Source organism: Gekko japonicus, unplaced genomic scaffold, assembly GCF_001447785.1.
Source record: "Gekko japonicus isolate JY-2015 unplaced genomic scaffold, Gekko_japonicus_V1.1 scaffold918, whole genome shotgun sequence".
Lineage (NCBI taxonomy): Eukaryota > Metazoa > Chordata > Lepidosauria > Squamata > Gekkonidae > Gekko > Gekko japonicus.
The window spans coordinates 338,624-363,108 of NW_015165263.1; the positions used below are offsets into that span (position 1 = coordinate 338,624).

Sequence of the window (24,485 nt, forward strand, 5' to 3'; positions counted from 1 at the left end):
AATCCAAGTATAAGTAGACATACTCAAATCATTGGACAAACCTAAAGTAGATGTTTCAGTCATAGCCATGGTTTCCATTGCATAGCTAATATTCTACTGAGACAGCAAGGTAAGTGAATTTAGGTATGTGTTCCCCCCCCCCCCAGTTAGTAAAAATTCTGCTGGCAAGTAAAGAAACATGACAAATGTTCAGCTTAGGGTTTATGGAAGTGAGATGGAAACTTGTATTTATTTAGGTCAATCTACTGGACGCCTTTTGTGAATCAAACATTGTGGGAGAAAAATATGTATGATAAAATGTATCAAAGCCAGCTTCAGCTGTTGTGTCTTAAGGCAATGGCTTTGAAGCAAATTGTTACTTTCCCAATAAATTACCCTTAATTTGGATGAATAAAAATTTGTCTTTTGTCACTTTATAATGATTCTTTTCAGTTCCCCAAAGTATTGATAAGACTTTTATTTTCAAGCCTTTAGTCTGTTCTCATAAGATGAAATAGAGGTTTGTTTGAAACATATTTCCTTCATAACTATTTAGTATCAGGCAAAAATATTGCAATATTAACTACTTGAGACTGTACACTCAAAATCAGGGATGATCTCAGTCTTGTTCTTTTGACCCAAGAATACCCATTTCAATTTTGCCCCTCCCTTGGTGACAGAAACCCATGATTTTCTACCATTTCCTTTTTCCACCTGCCCCACCTCCAAAAAAAGTATGCATTTCCCAACTGGTTAGCTATTTGTCCATCAATAAATTAGCATTATGTGTAAAAATACCGTATGAATGGTGTTAAAAATCTACAGTTTTAAAAAATGTACAGAACCTGTGGTAAAAGAAAGTATCAAAGCAGTTGCTCTTAGTTTATCTTCTTAAAGCTAATAGCTGAATCTCAGCTTTTTTTGCAAGAAGTGTGCTTGCAGGTCTCCAGACCGAAAACAGCTAAAGGATTCACTGCAGTGCTGAATACACCTCCTGCTTTTTCAGTCAGTTTATTCAGAGGGCAGACCACTGGATCTCTTCCAGTGTTGTTACACAGCATTCTTGCAGTGCCAAGTAACTTGGGAGGGTAGTAGAATAGTGGTTTATCAGATGTGTCTGAAAAGCCTGAGGTCACAGAATGTATATCTAGTGCTATTCATTATGTTGTAAGTGGTTCAGAAATGGACTTTCCCAAATCTTATACTATAAGAAAAGTATCCAAAGTCATATCATGTGTTTATTGATTAACTATATGGAAAGCTGAAAGAGCCCTATTGCATAAGAGGAAAAGTCCCAGATAAGCTGTGAAAAAGATAGCAGTCTTCTCCCATTGTTGCCCCCACCTCCTAGAAATTGGTGTTGAGAAAGATACTGAATGTGGGAGTTCCATAATAGCCTTATCTTACATGAGTTGGTGCAGCACCCACTGCAAGTGATTTAAGGTAGGGCCATCACTATAAGTGTGGTAGTGAATTATATAAATAAAATATCTGACAGGGGGTAACTGGGATTCTCCATCTATGTATATGGGGATCTTTCCCTTAGAGAAATTCTTGAAATAAACCAGGAAGAAGTTCCACCAATAAAGTTGGTGAGCCTGCTTCGGCAGGGAGGGCGGGATATAAATCAAATAAATAAATAAATAAATAAATAAAAAGAATAAAGAAATTAAAGGGCAGAATACACACATAAAAGGCACAAGCTAGATAAAAAGAAATTAGGGAGGTGATGGGAGAAAGCAATTTAGGTGAAGGCTATACAATTACCAGTCTCGAAGAAAGAGGTCTGCGGAGGCAGTAGTGAAACGACCAGCATTTCACAGAGAAAAGGAGAAGGTCCACATGCAAGTGGGGGTGTATGTATGAGTCCCAAAGTACACACACACTGCTGTTGCGCAGAGTGCTGCAATTGCAGGGGAAATGTTCCATGGAGCTATGCTGACATGTGTGCCCCCCAAATAATACCTTGATTGGTTTTTCAGAGGTGAACAATGATTTGGGAGAGGCTTGATGAGTTTACCTGAGATGGTCTATAGATGTAAATGATTCTTGATGAACCACTAAGTATTAGATGGGAAAGGCTACCAGGTTTGGTGAATAGTGTTGTTGTTGTTGTTCAGTCACACAGTAGAGTCTCTCTCTTTGCATCCCCATGGACCAGATCACGCCAGGCCCTCCTGTCTTCCGCCGTCCTCTGAAGTTGGCTCAATTTCATAGTGTTCATAGTGAATAGTGTTAACTGTTGCTAAATTAGGATACACGGGTAAGGGAGAAGTGAGGCTGCTCGATGATGAGATTAGTCAGTAGTTTCTTGGGAGACCTATTGTTCCTATATTATGCATCTCCCTAGGGTGCGGAGAGGGTCATTACTCAGCCACTTCTGTCTCACCTTCAAAAATATTTTTCCAGGCATGTCTCTGTCTGTCATCTATTTTGTGTCCTTTTGGGCAAGACAGTGTCTTATATTTATAGTTTTTGAGGTGATATTGTATGAAGGGTGTTTATGCCTCTTTCTCTCTAAGCACTAAACTGCCCTCTGTGGGAGGAGAGGTCTGACTGCTAACACCTCCACACTATATGATATTTTTGTGAGATGATGCAACCTGAACTATATACAGTACTGTGTGAATGTGACCACACCATATAGTTATATCAAGAACATTGTGATGCAGTCTGTTTTACATTCAGTCCTTTTTGTAATAATCCCTAGCATGAAATGTGCCTTTTTCAGTGACTTTTCACTGAGCTAGCCTCCAGGACCCAAAGGTCTCTTCCCTGAATATTCACAGTCAGTTCTGACCACCGTGCACAATATTAGAACTGTTTTGTTGTTTTCCCCCAGTGTGCAACTCTTTACAGCCACTTACTCTGAAGCTTGTCATGTTGTTGCCTATTCGGAAGAAGCTTTAGAGCTCTTTGCAGCTCTCTTTATTTATATATTTATTTATTTAGAATATTTCCATGCCATTCAATTATTTCTGTGGCACTGACAATTAAAAAACACCATATTAAAACACAATACTTCAGCTCATGCTCTCCTGAAAAATGTGTACTTCTGCAAGCGTATCCACTTCACTGCTTAACTGGATTTGCTGGTGTCATGCATGTATTTATTTTATTATTTATAACATTTCTGAGCCTCATTTTACATCCTTAAGAAGTGATCAAAGTGAAATAATGGGACATGGCTCTTGGGAAACCTTGGGTGATCACTCATGCCTGTTCATAAAGATGATCCTGTGCTTAAGTCCCCTTCGGCAGCTGGCATCAAAAGTGATGATTTTGTTCTTATGTGTGCTACATATTTTTTTATGTAGACTCCAGTGGGAGGGGGATGTTCTGCCTTTCTACCCATCACAACATTCAAAGCATCTTAGAAGGAATATAAACAAAAAAATTGCAAAACAAAAATGTCACAATTACAATATTTAAAAACTAAAACTACTAAATCACTCTGCTGAAAGCAGCCATAATGCACAATAGCAGCATGCTGAGAGATCTCAATCAACTGAAAACAGCAGAATGCTACAATCAAATATGATAATAACATGCAAAGGGAAAAAAACATACCAAAAAACTTCAGTGTAGTATAGTATACATCATTAATCAAAACTGTCCAAAGGCCCTCTGAAATTATATAGATTCTCTAATTATGATGGAAAGCCAAAAAAGACAAGGCCAATCCTAGGTCCAGGAGTTCCCTTGAAGGAAGACAAGGCTGTGTCATGGGGTGGATCCTGATAATGCATAGATACCAGGAGGGTTTCCAGATAGGTGGCAAAGAATACCTTTAAACCAAGAAACGTAAGTAACAAAAATGAAAGGCTGTGTCATAACAGGAAGGAACAGATAAATGAAAAGAAAACAAGGCCACATGAAACAATTCCATTATTTTTCATGCACACTGGCCTAATTTAAAGGGCTGAATAGGTTGTACTTATTTAGTATTTAAAATTTTCATATCCCTCCTTATTTCCTTAGACACAGGATGGCTAACAAAGCACCATCACAACAGAGAAGGCACGTGTATGGGCAGTTGTTGATTTTGCCCATTTGCAGGTTGGTACCTGCAGAAGCCCCTGTTCAGATGAGCAAAGCTGTCATGATGGAGCACAGGGGGAGAGACAATCGTGCAGATATGAGGAAGGACCATGAAGGTCTTGGTATGCAGCCAATACCTAAAATGGAGCCCAGTACCTGATGAGCGACTGCAAAATATGAGTAATACATATGTTCCATCTAGCTCCTGATAATAGCTGAGCTGCAGTATTCTGCATCAACTGGGCATATGAGTTATCCAAGAAGACCTGGAATTGGTCTGCTAACTGCTCTCTCAGTCACTTTGCCTAGGAAGAGCAGATTAGAGACGTAATTGACTACCTTTTTTCTGTAGGGATAACCACCTCTTTGAGTGGTTGAGGGAAGATGCCCTGAGTTAGTGATTGATTTATAACAAATATTAAGTATTCATTGGTGTGGTCTTTACAAGGTTTTAGAAGCCAGGATGGACAAGGGCACAAGTAGTGGCCTTCACTGATCCCAGGAGTTTGTCAGTATCCATAATGGAAACTGGGTCAAAGTGGTCCATATATAGAACAGGCAGTGTACTAGAAAGTTGTTCCAGTGGACCTATGCTACAGTTGGCATCTGCATAAAAGCATATTGAAGTCCATCAATAAAATAAACAACACACAAGATAATGCAGAACAACACACAAGATAACACAAATAAGGCTCTTTCCTTTTTTTTAAGGAAAAAGGCAGTCATTTTTCAAGGTCTCTTCTGTGATTGTTCAAACAGTAGTTTTGTGTGTACTGAGTATACTTTTCTTCTCATCTAGACTGCACACTCTGCAATAGTAACCTTATTTTTTATGCTTGCATGCTCTGCGACAAAAGTTTGTGCAAAAATGCTTATATCACGTGAAACTAGGATGGGACTACGCCTAGAGGTTAGATGTGTAAGCTGCCAGTTTTGGAAGAGCTTGTACAACATCCTATGAAGAGAAATAGAAAAGTTCTATAGTCCCCTCCCCAGTCCCTTCCAACAGAAAGTGTAGGAATGGCATAAACACCAAGCAGAAGACTAATCCACAGAGATTACAAATAAATACTTTAAAGCCAAGGAAAATAATTTCCTCTTTGGTAGGGAAATGGTCCAAATCTCGTCCTCACTGGCATTACATTTTCCATTTCCTCCTGATGTCTAACTTTTAAAGACCTGCCAAATCCTATCAAGATCAGTTTAGTTCTGAGACTCTCAGCATGAGAAGCTTAAGCCTACATCCTTAGCAATTAACCTCACTCACCTCCACACCACTCAAAAATTTTAAAACAGTTGGCTTCCTGTCTGGCTACTTACCAAGGTGCAACAGTTCCAGCCGTTTTTGTTTTGTTTTTTGCCAAAAAAAGTCCAGGCACTTATACCACAGTATTTTTATAACTAATGCTATGAACTGCAATCCAGCACCTATGGGGCAGCAAAATAAACAATTATCTTTGTCACTCCATGCAAATGGCCAAGAGCGGTTGCTAAACTATGACTGTAAAAGAACAATCCAGAATACAGAGGAAGGAAGATGATAACTGGGGCTGCTTTGATGATTCTGAAATTAGAAGTGTCAGAATTGGTAAAGCTCTCCTCTCCCCTTGTTGGTCAAAGTTTTCTTTTCCATCTGTACATTAGCTGTCCTGGATGTTATTGGTGCAGAGAGAGGGAATTTGCCAATCTCATCTGGCAGCTTGGGGGTGGATTTTCCAGGTCATTAGTAAAAGAGATGAGGTGGGCAAAAACTGGATTTTCCTCTAGGGAAATGTTAAAGAAGCACATATCATTTACTTTGATTCTTTTGGCTCTTGATTATTGTGATCATATACTCTGCATTAACAGGAAAAGTTCTATAGAAGACTTACCCTTGAAACTATAATTTTCCCAATTAGGGAATCCTTATACTAATAGCGAAAGGCGCCCCCTGCGTGTGGATATCTAAATCCGCACATCGGGGGCACCTGGGGGGCAGGGAGATTTTTGTGCACTTGTGGGGCGGTCCCCAGGTGTGCACAAAAATCTGAAAACTGCAAAAAACTATCGGAAGATACTTAAATCCCCCCAAAGGTGACAGAGCGTCCCCTGCGCATGCTCAGGGAACGCTCTGCAAACGGCCTCGCTGACGCCGATGCTTGGGGGGGAGAGATTGAGCCGGGGGAGGGTAGAGGAGACTGGGGAAAACTTCAGCCTCTGCAAATGGCCTCGCCGCCGCTGCTGCCGCTTCAGAGCCAGGGGGAGGAGAGATCGAGCCGGGGGAGGGTGGAGGAGATGGAGGGGAACTGGCGGGCTCTGCAAACGGCTTCGCCGACACCGTCGCTTCGGAGCTGGGGGGGAAAGCGCCACAACCCACATGCTGCTTTCCTCCGACCCGCCAAGCAGGCGTTGGCCTCTGCCACAGTCCCTCCTCACTCACCAGGCACACACCGGCAGCACCCGGATCCCCTCCGCTCCCTTCCTACACATGCTCGCTCGCTCTGCACGCGGGATTACGCAGTCCTCCTGCACCCCTCTGGCCCCCGCTGTAGAGTGGCTCTGTCCCCTGTCCCCCCCCCCCACCGGCCTCTCACTATCGTGCTCGTAGAATTTCTACCTTAGCCTGCAGTGCTGTGCCCGCTTTACTTGGGAGCAAGGACCATTTGGATCCGGGGGGGAAATCGAGCGCGGGGTGTGTGGAGGAGACAGGGGGGAACCGGCAGGATGGGGTGGAGCTTCCCTCCTCCTGCTGCCCTCTCCTCTGTCTGATTACTGTGGAGCTCCCCCCCCCCGCGAGTATCACGGGTCCTGCCTCTTGTGTTTCTCTAATTACATGGTGCATGTTGTCTATTAGATGTTCTGCACTAATGGTTTCCATTCATGAAGTAGTGAGGGGGAAGGTGACAAAAGTCTGGTATTTTTAATATTGTGGACACACCTTGATTATTCATAGAGTTAGAACACTAACTTTTTAAAAAATGGTATTGGGAGTTCTGGCTCACTTCTGAATGGCAAGTTTGGCAGGGAAGCGAAATCTGCCCTATTTGTTCCTGAAGTTAATTTTGAACAGATTGGCCTGCTAGCTATCACAGAATTTATATGACCAGCAAGTCTGTACTTTACAGAATTAACTGTTAGACAGGAAGTATGTAGGTATTAATTTTCAAAAATAGAAAAATGGGGTTGGGAAATTGCACAGCCTATTTCGATCTTCCCATTAAAACAGCCTCTTCTCAGTCTTTCTTTGCAAGTAGAAATCCAATCTGGGGCAGTTTAACAATCTAACTTGCAAAGGCGCTTATACAAACAGCAATCAGAGTCATTGTTTCAAACAGACAATGACAGGAAATGATCACGCCTCCCCACTTTTGTGCTTTTCGTCACCCCACCATTTTAGGGTGAACTCAGCAGCAAACTGTAGTATAGATGAAATGATTTCTTTCATCCAGCAAGATTTCTTGATTGGCTAAATCTGCTTTCTCTTGCATATTTCTGTCAATTATGCTTCCTTACCAGAAGTGATATGTGGGGTTTTTTTTTGTTCTTTTATTTTTTGTTCTTTAAAAAAATTCTATTGGTAAGCTTGAAAGAGGAGATTTTTGTGAATCCAAAGGAAATTAACTTGGAGACCATGAATGAGTAAGAGGCAATGTAAAGGGAAATCTCTGTAAGAAGTTATTAGATATTACCTGACTCTTTAATGGCTAATTATGTTTTGACATCCATGGTTCAGCTCATGTCCTGTTGAGCTGTTTGGATGTTTCCATTTGCATGATTACAGTCCCCCCCCCCCGAGAATATAAGATTTTCTCACCACTTATCTGCTACCTCCAATGTTTAAACAGCTGCATAGTAAAATTTTGAAAAGTCATTTTTGCAGTTTTTTGGTTGAGACTTGTATGACGGATCCCCTGTTACTCTCTCCACTTTGAGGCAGATTTTTCCCATCAAAATTCTTATTTCCCTTCTGGTACTGAGCTGGTCCCATGATAACATTTGCAGTTTTATAAATCTGAATGTCCCCCCCTTTGACAGAATCTAATTTGGCTTTTGCCCAGCCCAGGAACTTATCAGGAGAAAATAGGAGCCCTCTTTTTAGATCTCTTGAAATAGCACTGGAGACTGTATAACAGTGAACAGTAATATTTTATTTAATAGGCAGGGATGGTATGGTATAGTCAGGTATTGGAAAGGCTAAGGTAAATGTTGGTAAAACTATATTTTTCAGTTGACAGACAAGATGGTGTTGTAAGAGGGTTTTTTTTTTTTTTACAAATTCTTGGTTCTTATCAGTGAGAGATGGTTGACTAAGTACTTTGGTTTCAGTTACAATGTTTCTGCATATAGTTTCCTAATAACTGTTCAGGTTTTCTGGAAAGGTCACTCTTTTTGTGTATCAAATTCTTTCCCCTTTTCTGAAATCACAATGTATTGCTTTTCCCTGAGTCGTCTATAATTTTTATTTTTATTCATTTATTTTTGAATTTATACCCCGCCCTCCCCGAAGGCTCAGGGTGGCTCACAAGGAGCACAAATGCCCAAGTTAAAACATTAAAACAGTACAGAATAATATAAAATACAACAATACAATTCACTAAAATTTACTTTACGGTGCTCCAAAATTATTTAACTATAAAAGTTCAAGATGGGATTCTAAAATTATTAACACACAACAGTAATAACAATAAATATAGCAGCAACAATATACGTCCATACAGCGTTGACCTCTGCCAGGCACGTCTCGCACCCCCAATAGTCCCCGCTCTGAATATGGTCAATTTGCGGGACTAGTGAGGGGGGCGTAGATAAAATGATGGTGACGGTGGTGACATAATGATAATGGCATAATGATGGTAGTGGCGGTGGCTCCTACTCAAAAGCCTGGCGGAAGAGCTCCGTTTTACAGGGCCTGTGGAACTGTTTCCTTTCATAATAGACCAGGGACAGCCTCAGTGCCAATTCCCTGTATAACTGGACAGGATTTATATTTCCTCCCTGAAAATATAATCCTATTCCTTTTGGCCTGATTGGGTGCTTCAGCCTGCTACCCAGTCACTCTTTGCCAAGATCTCAAACCCCAGTTCTTGGTGTCTGTGTGAAAACGTACTTCAGCTTTAGTTGATGCTAGACTTTGAATTATTAGATGGAATTCTTTCTCAGGTTATGTTTAAGACCAGGAGTCTCTCCCTTTATTCAAAAGGTGAACCTGTCTGACAGACTTTTTAGTCTGACTCTTTAGATGTCAAGTCCTTTAACTGAACTTTTACTTTACTGAACAGTAACTGCCACTGAACTTTCACTAATCAATTGGAACAATAAAAATAGTCAATATTTATAACTACAGATTATATTCTTAGTCAATCATTTTGCAAGTGTCAGTATAGGTTCAAAGAAAAAAAAGCATAAAGATATAGTATGTAGACATGTATTTCTTAACATTTAAGGTTCCCCTTTGAATAAAACTTTTGTCTCATTGATATGTTATGTATAAGTTCAGAGTAAAGAAAGTGAAAGGAAGAAAGTGAGGGAAAAAAATAAACCAGTATTCTTAGCAGTTAGATTTTCACTTTGTCTCCTTGATCAGTTAAACATGCAAAGAGTCAAGATATGTTGTTACAGATACTTATAAAATATAAGTTTCTTTTGTTTTCTCTGCAAATGTCTCTCCAAAATCATTAGTATTATATGCCTCTGATCTTTGAAGGTGGTCTCCTCTTTAGTCTTGCTTGTGGAATAATGCATGAAGTCCTGTCTCACCAACTCAACCAGTGCTGTCTTATATCCAGCCACTGTCAAAGTCTCTGAGGAATCTCCAAAGTTACAGCTGAACAGATCTCTCATTCTGAGTGTCGAGTGTTCAAACAGTTCCAGCCGCACTTCGCTTTGTAAAGTATATGACGTCATCTGTGCTTGGTCGTCTTGCACTTCAAGAAACATGATTTCTTATCTTTCAAAGATTTTTCCCAGGGCTTAGCAGACAGAGGCTGTAGTCTTTTTTTCCCAATTGTAGCTTAAGGAGATCCCAATATTCCTCCCAGTCATCTAGCTGCTGTAGTATGTTTCCAATGGGGTTTTCCTTCTTTTCTATCACATTTGAAAAGGCGATCACACTCCTGAACAGATAGCCTCCACAAATCTGTGAACTACGCAGGTAGAAAAGTTGTGGTCACCATTTTACAAGTCTGTCCTCCTTTCAATAAATCAAATCAGCCGCTTAAGATTAGTCTCTATAGAAATATTTTCCCAGCTAGCAGATAGAAGATTTTAGTGCAAAGTTTAGCCCCTCAATTTTAAAAGTGAAGAACTCCCCCAAACTCTGGCAAGCCGCAGGCGCGGGAGTCAGCTCCTTTTGCTTCTGGGGAAGATTTATGGGGGCAATCAAATGTTCTTTTCCAAGTTTGAAGTTTGTGAAAAAGCCAAAAATACTCACTGAGTCTTCACCAAGGATGTTAGTGACGACGTATGGAGGCCCTTATATGGGGTACTTACAACTTTCCAGTTGTGCTAACATGGCTGGTCTTTAGGAGCTTCTGCTTCAAGACAATCTGATTCCATCTCCTGCTGTTGCCACAGGCAGGGGGCTCAGATGAAAGTCTTATGCCACCAGTTTCCTACACCCAAGGTACTGGAGAGACTCCTGACCCGTCCAGTGTGTCCAGAAAGGTCAAAAAAGTCCACTAAAAAGCCCCAAAAGCTAGTGAAACTCAGAGAGAGCACTGAGTATTCAACTAGGTCATTGTACAGAAGCCCCGCCTCCAAGCAGCCCTGTTTTTAGATGGTGGTTTGGAGTCCTTGACAATGTGTGCTTCGCTGATATTATGAAATGTATTATGAGTTAAGAAGTAAGCATCTCAGTAAAGAGAAGGTTTAATTTAATTTCATTTAAGGAATTTTTTTCCCAATAGGCCTAAGTATCTGGGACATGCTGAAGCATTCAACTATAGTGGTTTCTTTATTCTTTACCAGTTCATGCCTGTTCCACTCTTCCTCCAAGAAGTCACACATGAAAAGCATAGGAAAATAACTGGCCACAGAAAGGATGGAAAAACAGGTTGGAGTGTTTAATAAAACTGTGGCATAATTGCTGGTGCACAAGGCAAAGGTGGTGCCAGTTAAGGAGACTGAAGTCCAGTAAGGCTCAAGAGCAAGAATGAGAAAAGGTAGCACTGTGGACCACATCAAATAAAGTTTCACAAAACAGAACATAAAAAAGAGGCAAATAGGTACTGACTTTATACAGAATTCTGGAGTGGATGCGGGCTAATAAACTGAAGTGTAATACTGATAAGACAGAAGTTATACTGGTGGGCAGAAGGTCTGACTCAGGATTTGAGGTGTCACCCATTCTGGATAGGGTAGCATTTCCCTTTAAGGAACAGGTCCATAGTCTGGGGGTGTGCTGGGACCCCAGTCTACTGCTGGATAAGCAGGTGGCAGCTATGTCCAAGAGTGTCTTTTACCAGCTCTGACTGGTTAGGCAGCTGTGGACTTTCCTGGACAGAAATGATCTGACCATGGTGGTGCATGCATCCCATCTAGATTAGATTCCTGCAATGCACTATGTGGACCTGCCCTTGAAAAGTGTTTGAAAACTTCAATTGTTACAGAATGCTGCAGCCAGGATGTTGACTGAATTGGGTCACAGGGACCATATCACTACAGTCTTAGCCTATCTAAACTGACTTCCAGTTGGTTTCTGGGCACAATTCAAGGTGCTGGTCTTGAACTTCAATGCCTTATATGGTTTGGGACCAACATACTCGTAAGGTTGCCTAATCCCTTATGAATCTGCCTGACTGTTACGGTCATCTTTTGATTCTCTGTTTTGGTGTCCCTGCCATCTGAGATTTGGTTCCAATTCTTCCTCTAAGATGTGGAGTCTTGTGAACAAAAATTCTACTTGGTGAGCTACTGGCATTAAAGTTGTGAGTGAGCAATTTGGCTACGGCATAAATTAGTTTGCTCTGGAGTCATCCTTCCTGAGCTATTTATTTATTTTTCACATTTATATCCTGCCTTCCCTAGTGGGCTCAGGGCGGCTAACAAGGGCAGGGTAATTAGCCATGCCATAATTAAAAACATATAAGACATGATACCAAAACTCTGGAACTATCTTCCCTGAGAGATTTGTTTGTCCCCTTCTGTTGCCAATGGGTGAAGAGGGTGTTTGTTTGTTTGTTTCATTTGGCATTCCCTGAATAATCCCTCCTCCCTAACAGATGCTTTATGTTTATTTTAAATAAATAAATAAATTTATTTTATATTTATTTTAACTTTTACTCTTTTTAAAGAATTGTTTTAATGAGGCATATTTGGCAGGGGGTTGATTTTAATGGTTTTATAATGTAATTTTATCACATATGTTTTAAATTGGTAGACATCTTGGTGGCCCTTGTAAAGGCAGAAAGGTAGGATGTATTTTTTTCTAAATAAATAAATATTCCATCTAACAGGGTCACCTTCTAGAGAAAATGCCTGCATTTGAAGGGGGAGCTCCGCTTTAGTGCCTTTTCCTCTTACTTGATTGACTGATTCCAGAAGATGGTGCTGGGGGCCTACTGCTTGGCCCCATGGCATTTATGCAGTGGGGTCCTGAAGAGGTCCATCTCCCTCTACCCATGCTGTTTAACATGGTCATGAAACCACTGGAAGTGATCATCCTCGGATTTGGAAACCCAGCTCTGATTCTCTTTATCACCTGAACAGGTGGCTGGAGAAGGTAACAGGATAGATGAGGGGTAATAAACTGAAACTTAATTCAAACAAGCCTGAGGTATTGATTGGTCTATGACAAAACCACTCAAGTACTGAAAAGGCAGCCTATCTTGGGGATAACTGTATTCTCTTTGAAGGAGCAGGTTCATAGCTTGGGGATCCTGACCTATGGTTCATCATCATGGTTTCTATGCAGTCCCACATGTGTACCTGCACAGAAGACCACTTGATGAACAATAGTTACAGCCGCCTTTGAAAAGTGCTCAGAAACTTCAGTTGGTTCAAGATTTCATGCCCCCATTATTGTAGGGGATTTGATACAGGGATTGTTTTACCATGGTGTCATCATTTCCAGTCAGTGCCAGCACCTTCTTCACCCAAGTACTTCTTCACCCAAAGAGTGATTAACACATGGAATTCACTGCCACAGGAAGTGGTGGCGGCTACAAGCATGGACGACTTCAAAAGGGAATTAGATAAGCATATGGAGCAGAGGTCCATCAGTGGCTATTAGCCACAAGGTATAGATAGGGACACTGGGGCAAGTGATGCTCTGTATTTTTGGTGCTTGGGGGGGTGGGAGGGCTTCTAATATCCTGGCCCCACTGGTGGACCTCCTGATGGCACCTGGTATTTTTGGCCACTGTGTGACACAGAGTGTTGGACTGGATGAGCCTTTAGCCTGATCTAACATTGGCGTCTCTTATGTTCTTATGCTGCATATATATGTGATAATGATCAATGAGCTGAGAAGCACAGCAGATTATAGAACATATTAATATGAATGTACCGCCATCTTTATATCTAGCTAGCACTTTATGACTGTGGACTGTTTTAAACTGGTTTTTATCTATGTTCACAATTGTTATTTATATTTTATCCTTTGTAAGCCACCCTGAGCCTGCCTCGGTGGGGAGGGTGGGGTATAAATTGAATAAATAAATAAATAAATAAATAAATAAAATTGTGCTGAAAGATCTACACTGGTTGTGCATCTGATTCCAGGCTCCATTTAAAGTTATTTTCCTTTAAGTGAGAGACCAAAACTTTTTTAAAAAAAAATCCAGGCCTTTAATTTAGGGGCTCTATGACCTGTTTCTGTCTTGTGGTCTTTTTTTATCAGTATCATTTTAGGCTGCCTTTTGTTTGCTTAATACTGTTTTAATGCCCTATATTGTGTTCTTTTAGTTATAAGGTACCTTGAGCAGGTTTCTGAAGATGGAGAATATAAATTTTCTAAATAAATAAATAAACCTGGACTTGTGATGTGGGGTGTCCTTGTGTAATGTAGGATGTGAGGTGTATATGCATCATTAGTTATTTCCTAAAGACGTGAATGGGACCACAGCAGTTACATAGTATGGAAACTCTGAAAGTAGGGAGGCAGTCAGGATCACAGCTGAGGAAAAGTCTGGATCCTGTTTATGATATTTGGTTGAAAAGTGTCTGGTGCTGGGGAAATGTATTGCCTCCATTGGAATCACTTTCCTTTTTTCTCCAGAGGTCAGCAGTGGTGAAAAATGCTGTCAAGTTGCAGCCAATTTATGGCAACCATGTAGGGTTTTCAAGGCAAGAGATGAACAGGGCTGGTTGGCCATCACCCTGGCTTTTTTTGTGGTCTCCCATTCGATTATTAACCAGGGCTGACCCTGCTTGGCTTCCAAGATCTGGCAAGATCAGGTTAGCCTGGACTATCCAGATCAGAGCCTAGAGTTTGGTGGGGAATGCCTGTAGGAGAAATGTATATTTAGAAACAACTGTATACCACCTTTCTTGTTTGCTCAATGTGGTATATGTGAACAGTTCCAAGAATTTATACCATGGAAAACAAGTAAAACAAGTAATGACATAATCAGCAAAGACATTAAATCTTAAAACCAAACAAAAAAACCAGAAGCATAAAAACAGATGCTTCCCGTAGAAAAGAGTAAGAGTCCAGTAGCACCTTAAAGACTAACAAAATTTGTGGTAGAGTATGAGCTTTCATGAGCCACTGCTCACGCCTTCAGATACCTACCAGTAGTCACAAATTCTTCAAATCTGGAAAAAGAAAACCCTGCACATAGAGTACATTGGTCAAAGGTTATCTGAATAATAACGTTTTTACGTCCCTTCTTAAATGGGATGAATAAGTCTCATAACTTTGATGGACACTTTGCTTTTTGTTAATAATTTGATGTGTAACAGCAATCTCCTGTTGCTCTGCTGCCGTACTTTTTTATTTTTGCTAAGGCATCTTTCTTTCTAGAACAAAGAACTGTTCTATGAAATATTGGACAAGCTTTTAGTAGGTGGGGAAGAGAGACTGCACTCTTAATGAGTATTCCGTTTTGAAAGATATAAACGTGTTTTTATTGCATATTGGTATTGAAAGTTCAAACTTGACCTCTTGTCAGTTGGATGGGTTAAAAATCCAATTCACTCATTAATAATGTTCTTTATTCTTTATTCAATAGTGTCATAGATACACAGTAAATATATATCTTCCCCCCCCCCCAGTACTCTTCAACAACTTTGAATTCCATGGATCAGATACTACATTGTCTTTCTTTTTAGAAATGTTGATCTAATGATCTTCATTACTCCTGCTGTTGTATTTTTAACTGACTCAAAAAAAAAATGGGAGCAATAACTGAAACTTTAGAATGAAGAATGTTTTAAAATCAATCAGTAAAGGGGAAATGAGCTGTCATTTAATTAGCGGGGAGGAGAGGTCAAGTGATTAGGTCTCTTGTCTTTATTTTCATTATGTCAAGCTGATCCGGTGTTTATATACAGGAGGACTTTATGTAGCTCTGCAGGTGGGTTTGGAACTGTTCATTATTCAGGATTCACATTCGTCTCAGGAGACTGAGTCAATATTTAGTGCTCAGAGAGGTGCATGGCCATGTGAGCTAACAAGGTCTTCCATCACAACAGATGAGGTGTGTTCTTCATGTCTGCCACTGCTCAAATGCTTTGGCAAGGAAGCTGACACCTCTAACAGCCACCAGAGGATCCTTAGTTTATTTCCTCATCTACACTAGACATACAATGATGTGACAAGACTCAACATATAAATAGTCCTGTTTCCAGGGTTTTGGTTTGCATGATAATTGCCTTTAAAAAAAGCAACAAGAGATACACTCCCTAGAGGTTTGAGGTTCAGATCCTGGCAAGGTCATGAATGGAGTGATTTCTTGAGTGTCTCTTCTCACTCGTCAATGTCACAAGACCATTTGGCTCCTGCAGCATTAATAAACAGTTGCTTGCTAGCTGTTGACTCAAAGATAGCATCAGAACTGGGACACAGAGGTTAGCAAGGCTGTGTTTTCTGAAGGGAATGACACAGAATTTCAGTGGAGGTAAGGAAAAACAATATACTAGGGGTGTGTGCCAGAGGGACCACAATAATTGACATATACTCTAGTCAGGGTTAGATGTAATCTGTGCAATAAAGGCCTCATTTCAGCATGAAACACATACACTCAGTCTCTGCTAGGAACAATACATGCCTTGCAAGTACTTAATTTAAATTAATCAAATACTTCATTTGGAAACTTTAGTGTGGCTACAAGATTTTTCTTTGTCTATGAGGAAAGGTTAAAGCGCTTAGGGCTCTTTAGCTTGGAGAAAAGACGACTGAGGGGTGACATGATCGAGGTTTATAAGATTATGCATGGGAAAGAGCAGGTAAAGAAAGAGGTACTTTTCTCCCTGTCTCACAATACAAGAACTCGTGGGCACTCCATGAAACTGCAGAGCGGTCGGGTTAGAACAGATAAAAGGAAGTACTTCTTCACCCAAAGAGTGATTAACACATGGAATTCACTGCCACAGGAAGTGGTGGGTGCTACAAGCATGGACGGCTTCAAAAGGGAATTAGATAAGTATATGGAGCAGAGGTCCATCAGTGGTTATTAGCCACAAGGTATAGATAGGGGCTCTGGGGCAAGTGATGCTCTGTCTTCTTGGTGCTTGGGGGGGGTCAAAGTGGGAGGGCTTCTAATGTCCTGTGGCTGGACCTCCTGATGGCACTGGTATTTCTGGCCACTGTGTGACACAGAGTGTTGGACTGGATGGGCCTTTGGCCTGATCCAACATTGGTGTCTCTTATGTTCTTATGTCTTCCCCCCCTCCTTCTTCCCTTTGTATTATTTTATTTTTACAAGGGCTGGGGGGACAAGAAGATTAAAAATGAGGAAGAGATAAAGGCACTGAGATTAGAAGACTGTTCTTGGAATGGTACTAGTCAAGGGGCAGTATTCAAAGAGAGTTAAATTCACCTGTGTTCTGTTTAAATGAATGGGGTTGAGCTTTAATCAGATGACAGCAGGTTTTTAAGTATTCTAAACATTTTTGGGTAGAAGAGAAAAAAACAGAATGTTCTGTCTCCAGGCACCATCGTGAGAAGGACCTTCTTAAGAGCCGGGAGTTAGTTGGTAGTCTGGAGCTTGGATCTAAATTGCAAGAGCCAGAGCACAAGAGCTGGTGCCTTGATAGTTGATCCAGCAAGAGGCCTTCCTGGCTCAAGGCTTAAATAGAGGGAATCAGCCCCAAATGTTCTGAAAGTTGCTCATGGGACTCATCTGCCTGGGTGCCTGATCAGGCCAGAATCTTGCACAGTCTACTGAAGCGATGGTCTAGCTCAGCAGACTGCAAGTCTGGCACTGCTGGGCCACTTCTGAATGGGCCTGCTGTGTCCGCTGCTCCTGCTGGTTGGGGTTAAAGCTTGGAAGACTGGTGATCCAGGACCTGGCCCAGCACAGCTAAGATATAGCTGTCACTGGATCCAGACTGTCTACTGGTGACACAAGTAGCAAGTTCCCAACCATAGGCTCTTTGGTCGTAGTCTTGACAGCTAGGAGTCTAAATCTGAGGGAACTCTGGGCCCCCTTCTCCAGCTCATTTGGTTCCTGTTTAGAAGAGCTGAGCCCAGGACTATGGCTAACTCAAGGGTCATGACAGAGCTGTTTAAGGTGCTGACATGCTGCCATAGTGCTTCTTAACATGAATCCTTGGGAGACCCCGTTGCATTTGCATGTAGTTAGATGTATCACCAGCCTGCCATTAAAGGGCTTCACCGAGCTTCAGCCGTAGAAGGGAGGGGCTCTCAGGCTTCACTCCTTTGCTTTTTTCTCTCTCCAAGTTCCTTCTGTCCTCTCCATGAGCACCTCTGGAGCCAGCCTGGGAGTTCTCTTCAGCCCAGGGCTACAAGGATTTCTATGCCAGTACAGCCTTCTAAAGGGAAGTCTCATAAGGATGCCTTGCCTGACATGAAGGACAGCCCCAGTGTCCTCTGCAAGGGTCAGAGTGTTTCCCAGAACTGTTCCTGTGGCTGCTGAACAGCTGATCAATACCAGGGAGCCTCTGCTTGTTCTACCAGCTGGCAAGGTATGGCCAGCATTTTCCCACCGCTCCAGCAGTGCTAGCATCCTGCCCACCAGCTGATCAGCAGTCCATCCATTTGTGGGGAGTCTGAAGCTATCTTTTGACCAATCAGTAGTCCAGTTATCTGAAAACTTGGTGGGTTCTGGACATTGTACTACACTTTTGGGGCATACTTAGCTTTGTGTCAGTTATCAGATTCTGCATTTGTAACTTATGAGCATGTATGAAGAGCACTCTGAGGAATGTCCTTAGTCACTGAGGTGCATCAGAGGAAATGCAACCCACCCCTTATTACAATGCAGTGATTCCCCTCCCTTTTTGAATGCATTTTATAGGTGTGGGTTGTTGTTTTTTTTGCAAATTTCAAAATCCATTATGACTAGATGGCTATAGTTTAAACACTAGTGAAGTTTCTCACCCCCCCATCTCAGTTTATTCTCATAATATCATTCAGCATAGATACCCTCATTCTACGCTATACAATTTTTGTCATCTATTTTAAGAATTGTTTTCTTTAAATGAGCTGGAGAATGCATTATTTGTTATTCTGTGCATATCCATAAATGAAAGGTGGTCTGCTACTTGTGCACCCCAGCGTCACCTGCAGTAATCTGCTATATATCATCATATGTTACTGTACTCTTAGCAGGGGTTTAGTTAGTTCTGTGGTAATCAGAATGCCTTATGATATATCAATGTGTGCCAGCACCACCTTCATTCCACCTATCTCACCTGTCATGGATTGGTGTGGCTACTCTGCACTTGGTGAAACATCAGTGATTACCAATTTACTAGAATGAGACCAATACCAACAGCAATATTTCTTTGAAACTCTGACTTTGGTAGTAGTTCTTTCTATAAGTGGACTCAAATGGTTTGATGATTCCAATATGCATGTGTGCATTTCCCTTGTAAAATTACTCTGGCTGATGATTATTTGTCATTAGGATTGTTTATTTTACTATGGGCTTGAGCTAGAAAAACTTTTGTGCTCATTTTCATAGCTACCTCTATGACTTTGACAAACCAAGGCATGCTATTGAGTTAAAATTAAGCACTCCTAAATTTATGTCACTTATAGCCTGTCTTTCTCACTGGGACTCAAGGACAGTGCAATAGGATTTGACTTGTAGAAATCTGGCTGCATAAGTACTAATGTGACACATTAAAGGAATTCAAAAATTACCTAGTAGGAACCTACTTACAGTAACAGATAGTATGAATTATACACACTGGCATAGTCTACAGTCCTTAACTCTTTACCCCAAGCTTCTTTTTAAACTACATTTTTACAGTGCAGCCCTATTTTCTGTGCAAAAGCCCCTCTTGAATACTGCTGGTGATGTCAGTGGGAAAAAGTTAAGTGCATGTACATAATGCCATTGCTGATATATAAATGCTAAGCTTTAGCTGGAATTTTAAATTATTAATTACCAGCAGTAACTGTTAGATCTAATTTAGTCAAAATGTACAGTTTTATATTTATATTTGTATTATTTTCTGAGTGATTAATTTCATTTAGAAAGCAGAATTGACCATATTTTGTGATGTTTTCCCATGTGTATTATTTAAAGTCCAATAGTTACAAATTTAAGGGACTTTGACTGTGAATATTACAGAGGGTTTTGTTTATGTTTGCTTGACATAACCCCACCCCCACAAAGAGTTTCTCATACATCTGTGAATTTGATTTTTGTAAAGGCCTTCATAAAAAAATGAAGTTGTGTGTGCATATTAACATCTATTGATTTACTCACAGTGTTTCATTACAAATAAGCGGAGATCCTGTAATATCAGGAAAGGTTAAGGGAGCATTAGAGCATGGCATATTATATTGACAGCTCAGTTGAAACTGAGCCACCTTTAGATGGAATTTGGAACACAGAAAAGAAATTGGCTAGTAAATAAGGCATGAATTTTACCTCTGAATATGTGCGTATCAGCAAAGTTGCCACCGGTAAGCATAAGGCAACTCAGACAGAATTTCAGAAGTATGCTTTGGGCTTCTAGCTCTCTAAAGATATATTAGTAGCCCAGCAATAGATGTACTCATGAATATTTGCCTGGGTTTGTACAACAATGCCAGCCTTCTCAGGTGGACATTTTATAAATGTTCTGAAACCAAGCACCAGGATTGAAGTAAGAAGGCTAGCCAGGATAAGTGAAAAATTGTCCTTGTTGTATAATGCTTTGCTATGAATCACACATTTTTGTAACTGAGAAACACCTTTGTGATGCAAAGCCGGTCCCATTTACTGCAGAATATTTAAGTTCAGGTTCTTTCATATATTCAAATTACAGTAATAGTAATTTGAGTTCAAGATTGGAACATTATGAAAACATTCTTCACACAGTGTATGCTTTGTGTGTTTTGGTGTAGTGGTTAAGTGTGTGGACTCTAATCTGGGAGAACCGGGTTTGATTCCCTACTCCTCCACTTGCAGCTGCTGGATAACCTTGGGCAAGCCATAGTTCTGTCAGAACTATTCTTGAAAGGGCATTTCTCGAAAGAGCTATCTCAGCTCTGCCTACCTCACAGGGTGTCTGTTGTGGGGAGGGGAAGGGAAAGGAGTTTTCAAACCACTCTGAGACTCCGAGTGAAGGGTGGGGTATAAATCCAATCTCTTCTCCTTCTCCTCCTTTCAGTCTTTAGTTCCAACAGTACCTTTGATTATTTTATTTGGAAGGACTCTAGAATGTAGCCCAGACTATGTGCCAAAAGGATCTAAAGATCTTAGTAGACCATACGCTGAACACAAGTCAGCAGTGTGATGTGTTAGATAAAAAGTCAAATGCGAATTTGGGCTGTATCGACAGAAGTATAGTGTCCAGATCACATTAAATGATGGTATTGCTTTACTCTGCTCTGGTTAGACCTCAGCTAGCATATTATGGTCAATTTTGGGCACCAATTTAAGAAGGATATAGACAAGTTGGAACGTGTCCAGAGGAGGGCAGTGAAGATGGTGAGGGGTTTGGAGACCAAGTCCTATGAGGGAAGGTTGAAGGAGCTGGGTATATTTAGCCTGGAGAGGAGACGACTGAGAGGTGATATGATAACCATCTTCAAGTACTTGAAGGACTGTCATATAGAGGATGGTACAGAGTTGTTTTATGTTGCCCCAGAAGGTCAGACCAGAACTAATGTGTTGAAATTAAATCAGAAGAGTTTTCAGCTAAACATTAGGAAGAACAGGTCTCCTCGATATATGGTGGGCTCTCCTTCTTTGGAGGTTTTCAAACAGAGGCTAGCTACCTTGAATGCTTACAGCAATGCTGATTGTGTGAACTTAGGCAGATCATGAGAGGGAGGGCAGGAAGGTGCTTAGTTCTTGTGGCCCTTTCTTACACACCCAGGGAAATGCTAATTGTCACTTTGGGGTCAGAAAGCAATTTTTCTCCAGTCCAGTTTGGCTGGAGATCCTGGAGGGTTGTTTTTTTTTTTTTTGTCATCTTCTGGGGTGTGGGGGCAGGTATTTGTGAATGTCCTGCATTGTGTAGGTGGTTGGACTAGATGATCCTGGAGGTCCCTTCCAGCTCTATGATTCTAGAGACCACAGACTTAAATAAAAATCACAGAACTTAATGGCAGGTTCTCTGACTTTTGAGACACCTTTTCTTTGTCTTGTCTGGCTAGTCCTTTGTTTTGTCTACAATATCAACAGGATTATTTCAAGGACTTCTGCAGATTTCTTCAGTCACTGTCATTTGTCCACAGATATTCAGATGGTTCAACAGAATTGATTTCTGTTTTGCATCTGAACAGAGTGGGAATTTGCTATAAATGCTGTATGAAATAAGGCACAAGTTGGGACCTGTAAATTTTTCATAGCTGTTTAGATCCTTCCGTGGCCCTTTCAACAGTAAAGTGATGCTATCCCCCCCCCCCCCGGACTCCTAAAGGGTTTTATATTACCAATAAACACCAACATTCACAAAATTCTGACATATTACTACCAATGTAATATGTCAGAATTTACCAGAGTCTACCAATGTTCTACATGCTTTTTTTTAAAGCAAATGGATGTACAGTGATGGCACATAAATACAAACCACTTAAGTCCACATCTACTATATATTTTTCCAGTCATTCCAGTATGAAAGATTTAAATGAGAAAGGGCATTGCAATGCTTAATAAATCACAGAACCATCATGACTTTCTTTTTCAGATTACATACAAGGCTGTTGGTTCTCTAGATCCCACTGCTGACCTGTCCAACCAGAGAGGAAAGGTCTTCAAGCTAAGAAATGAAACTCACCACCTGTTTGTAGGATTATATCCAGGGACCACATACTCGTTCACCATCAAAGCCAGCACAATCAAGGGGTTTGGACCTCCTATCACCACGCGGATTGCAACGAAAATTGCAGGTATTATCCTGATAAGGAAAGATAGAGAACTCAGTTTCTGCCCTAATTTTTGTAGCTCAAGCTTGGAGTAGTTACTATTCTATTCTGGATTTTTAAGGACACTACTAAAAATTGGAATTGCTTAAAAAACATCTGAAAAATGAATGGTACATCCAACTATCTAGCATTCTCAGCATCAGCAAGGAACAGATCTCAAGGGCAGCTGGGCAGACTTTGGGAAGCATGGTGAATTTCCCAGACAAAATCACTGTGATCAGGCTTCAGAGATGATGATGATGAAGAAGAGACTGGATTTATACCCTGCCCTTCACTACCCAAAGGAGTCTCAGAGTGGCTTACAAACTCCTTTCCCTTCCCCTCCCCACAACAGACACCCTGTGAGGTAGGTGGGGCTGAGAGAACTCTGACAGAAATTGCTCTTTTTTCAAGAACAGCTGTGCCAGAACTACAGCTTGCCCAAGGTCATCCAGCCAGGTGCAAGTGGAGGAGTGGGGAATCAAACCCGGTTCTCCCAGATTAGAGTCTGCGCACTTAACCACTACACCAAGCATGTCCCCTCCCACTTAGATTTTCCCCATCCCAGTTTTTATTTCAGAGGAACCTAACAGTAAGCTAAACTAAATTATACTAACTAAATTATAATATTACATGCAGGGACCCACAAGATTTGCAGGGGATGATCCTATCATCCACCCCCACCTAACAGGCCAGTCTGGTTGATGTGACAGAGGTGGCAGTGGGGAGGGGCTGCAGCAGTTTCCATTCCTCCTTGCCCACCCACATCACCAACAGCAGAGTAGGGGTGGTGGCAACAGCTTTCACGCCCCCTCCCTCTTGCAGTGGCACTCTTTAGCCTCATCAGCTTGCATTGGAGGGGGGCTATGGTGGCTCCCATTCTTCACCCACCCACTGCCCACCTGCAACAGCAGCAGAGGGGGAACAGCAGTGAAAGGGACAGCTACCCTTAAAGTGCTGCCACCTCAGCCCAGCTGGCTGAAGCAGTGGTGGCATCTCCTACTCTCCCTTGCCTGCCTACCCACCTGCCCACAATTTCACCACCTCAGCCTGATTGGCTCAGGTGATGTTCAGTTTCCTCCCTAAAAATGGGGGCTGAGATCATGTGACACAGCATTGCAAGACCTCAGCATTTTAACGTGAATTTTAATTTTGGATTTTTCTGCAAACCTGTGGTTTTTCCCGGGTCTCTAGAAAAATATCTAATGTGTATGCCTGGCCCCATTCTCTGTGTCTGTCAAGTCATATATTAGATATATGATGCATAATTTGATGCACTGAGTTGTGACTCTAGTATAAAACTTCACATACAAAAACCTCTTTCCCTTCTCCACCACTGACTGCAGAATAAATTTTTGAATGAGCCTGTCATATGCTTGTTTCTTAGTCATTAATTAGAGTATGCACATTTTATTTTTTGGCCACTAAAAAGGATTTTGGAAATTCAGCAGTAAAGATTTCAGCACTGTTAGCTAAATGATCAGCTCAACTACTTTATATAGAAGAACCATGCAGGTAGAATGTACATTAATTGGGGATGTGGATTATTTTGCATGTGCATTGAGAATGCTTTTTGCACAGTTGATAACAGTGATTGTCTCATAACCCTCCCTTACATGTAACTTGTATAGTATATTTATTGTTCTTTCTCATGGTTCCTCCTTCACCATTCATGGTTCATCTAAAAACTTCTGTTAACATGGTTTCTCTGGTATATATGCATGCCACGCAATCTTCCAGTGTGCCGGGCAACATTTGTGTTAGAGGAATCACACCAGCCAGATCCTGACCGTTATGAGTGTAACCATTCTTGTTGAGTGTTCTGAGTATACCTTTGATAATTGGGTATAAAAATCCAACAGTCTTGTTTAATTGTATGACTACTATTACTGCTATTTAACATTTGTTTTATGTAGCATGAAGTAACCCATATAAATATGGATAAGAGAGTTTTCAGGAGATGAGAGGATAAGCCAGCCATGAGATCCTTAGCGAGTTTATAATTAATGGCCCT

The 24,485-nt window shown here is 41.1% G+C and overlaps 1 protein-coding gene across 1 annotated transcript in view; it reads left to right on the plus strand.

Annotated features, from left to right (window-relative positions):
• The window catches only part of PTPRT (protein tyrosine phosphatase, receptor type T), a 604,328-nt gene that overhangs the window by 338,118 nt on the left and 241,725 nt on the right, over positions 1-24,485 (plus strand). Inside the window, exon 9 of the mRNA XM_015410192.1 lies at positions 22,255-22,456. Coding sequence (XP_015265678.1) covers positions 22,255-22,456 — 202 coding nt within the window. The remainder of the gene's footprint in view (positions 1-22,254; positions 22,457-24,485) is intronic.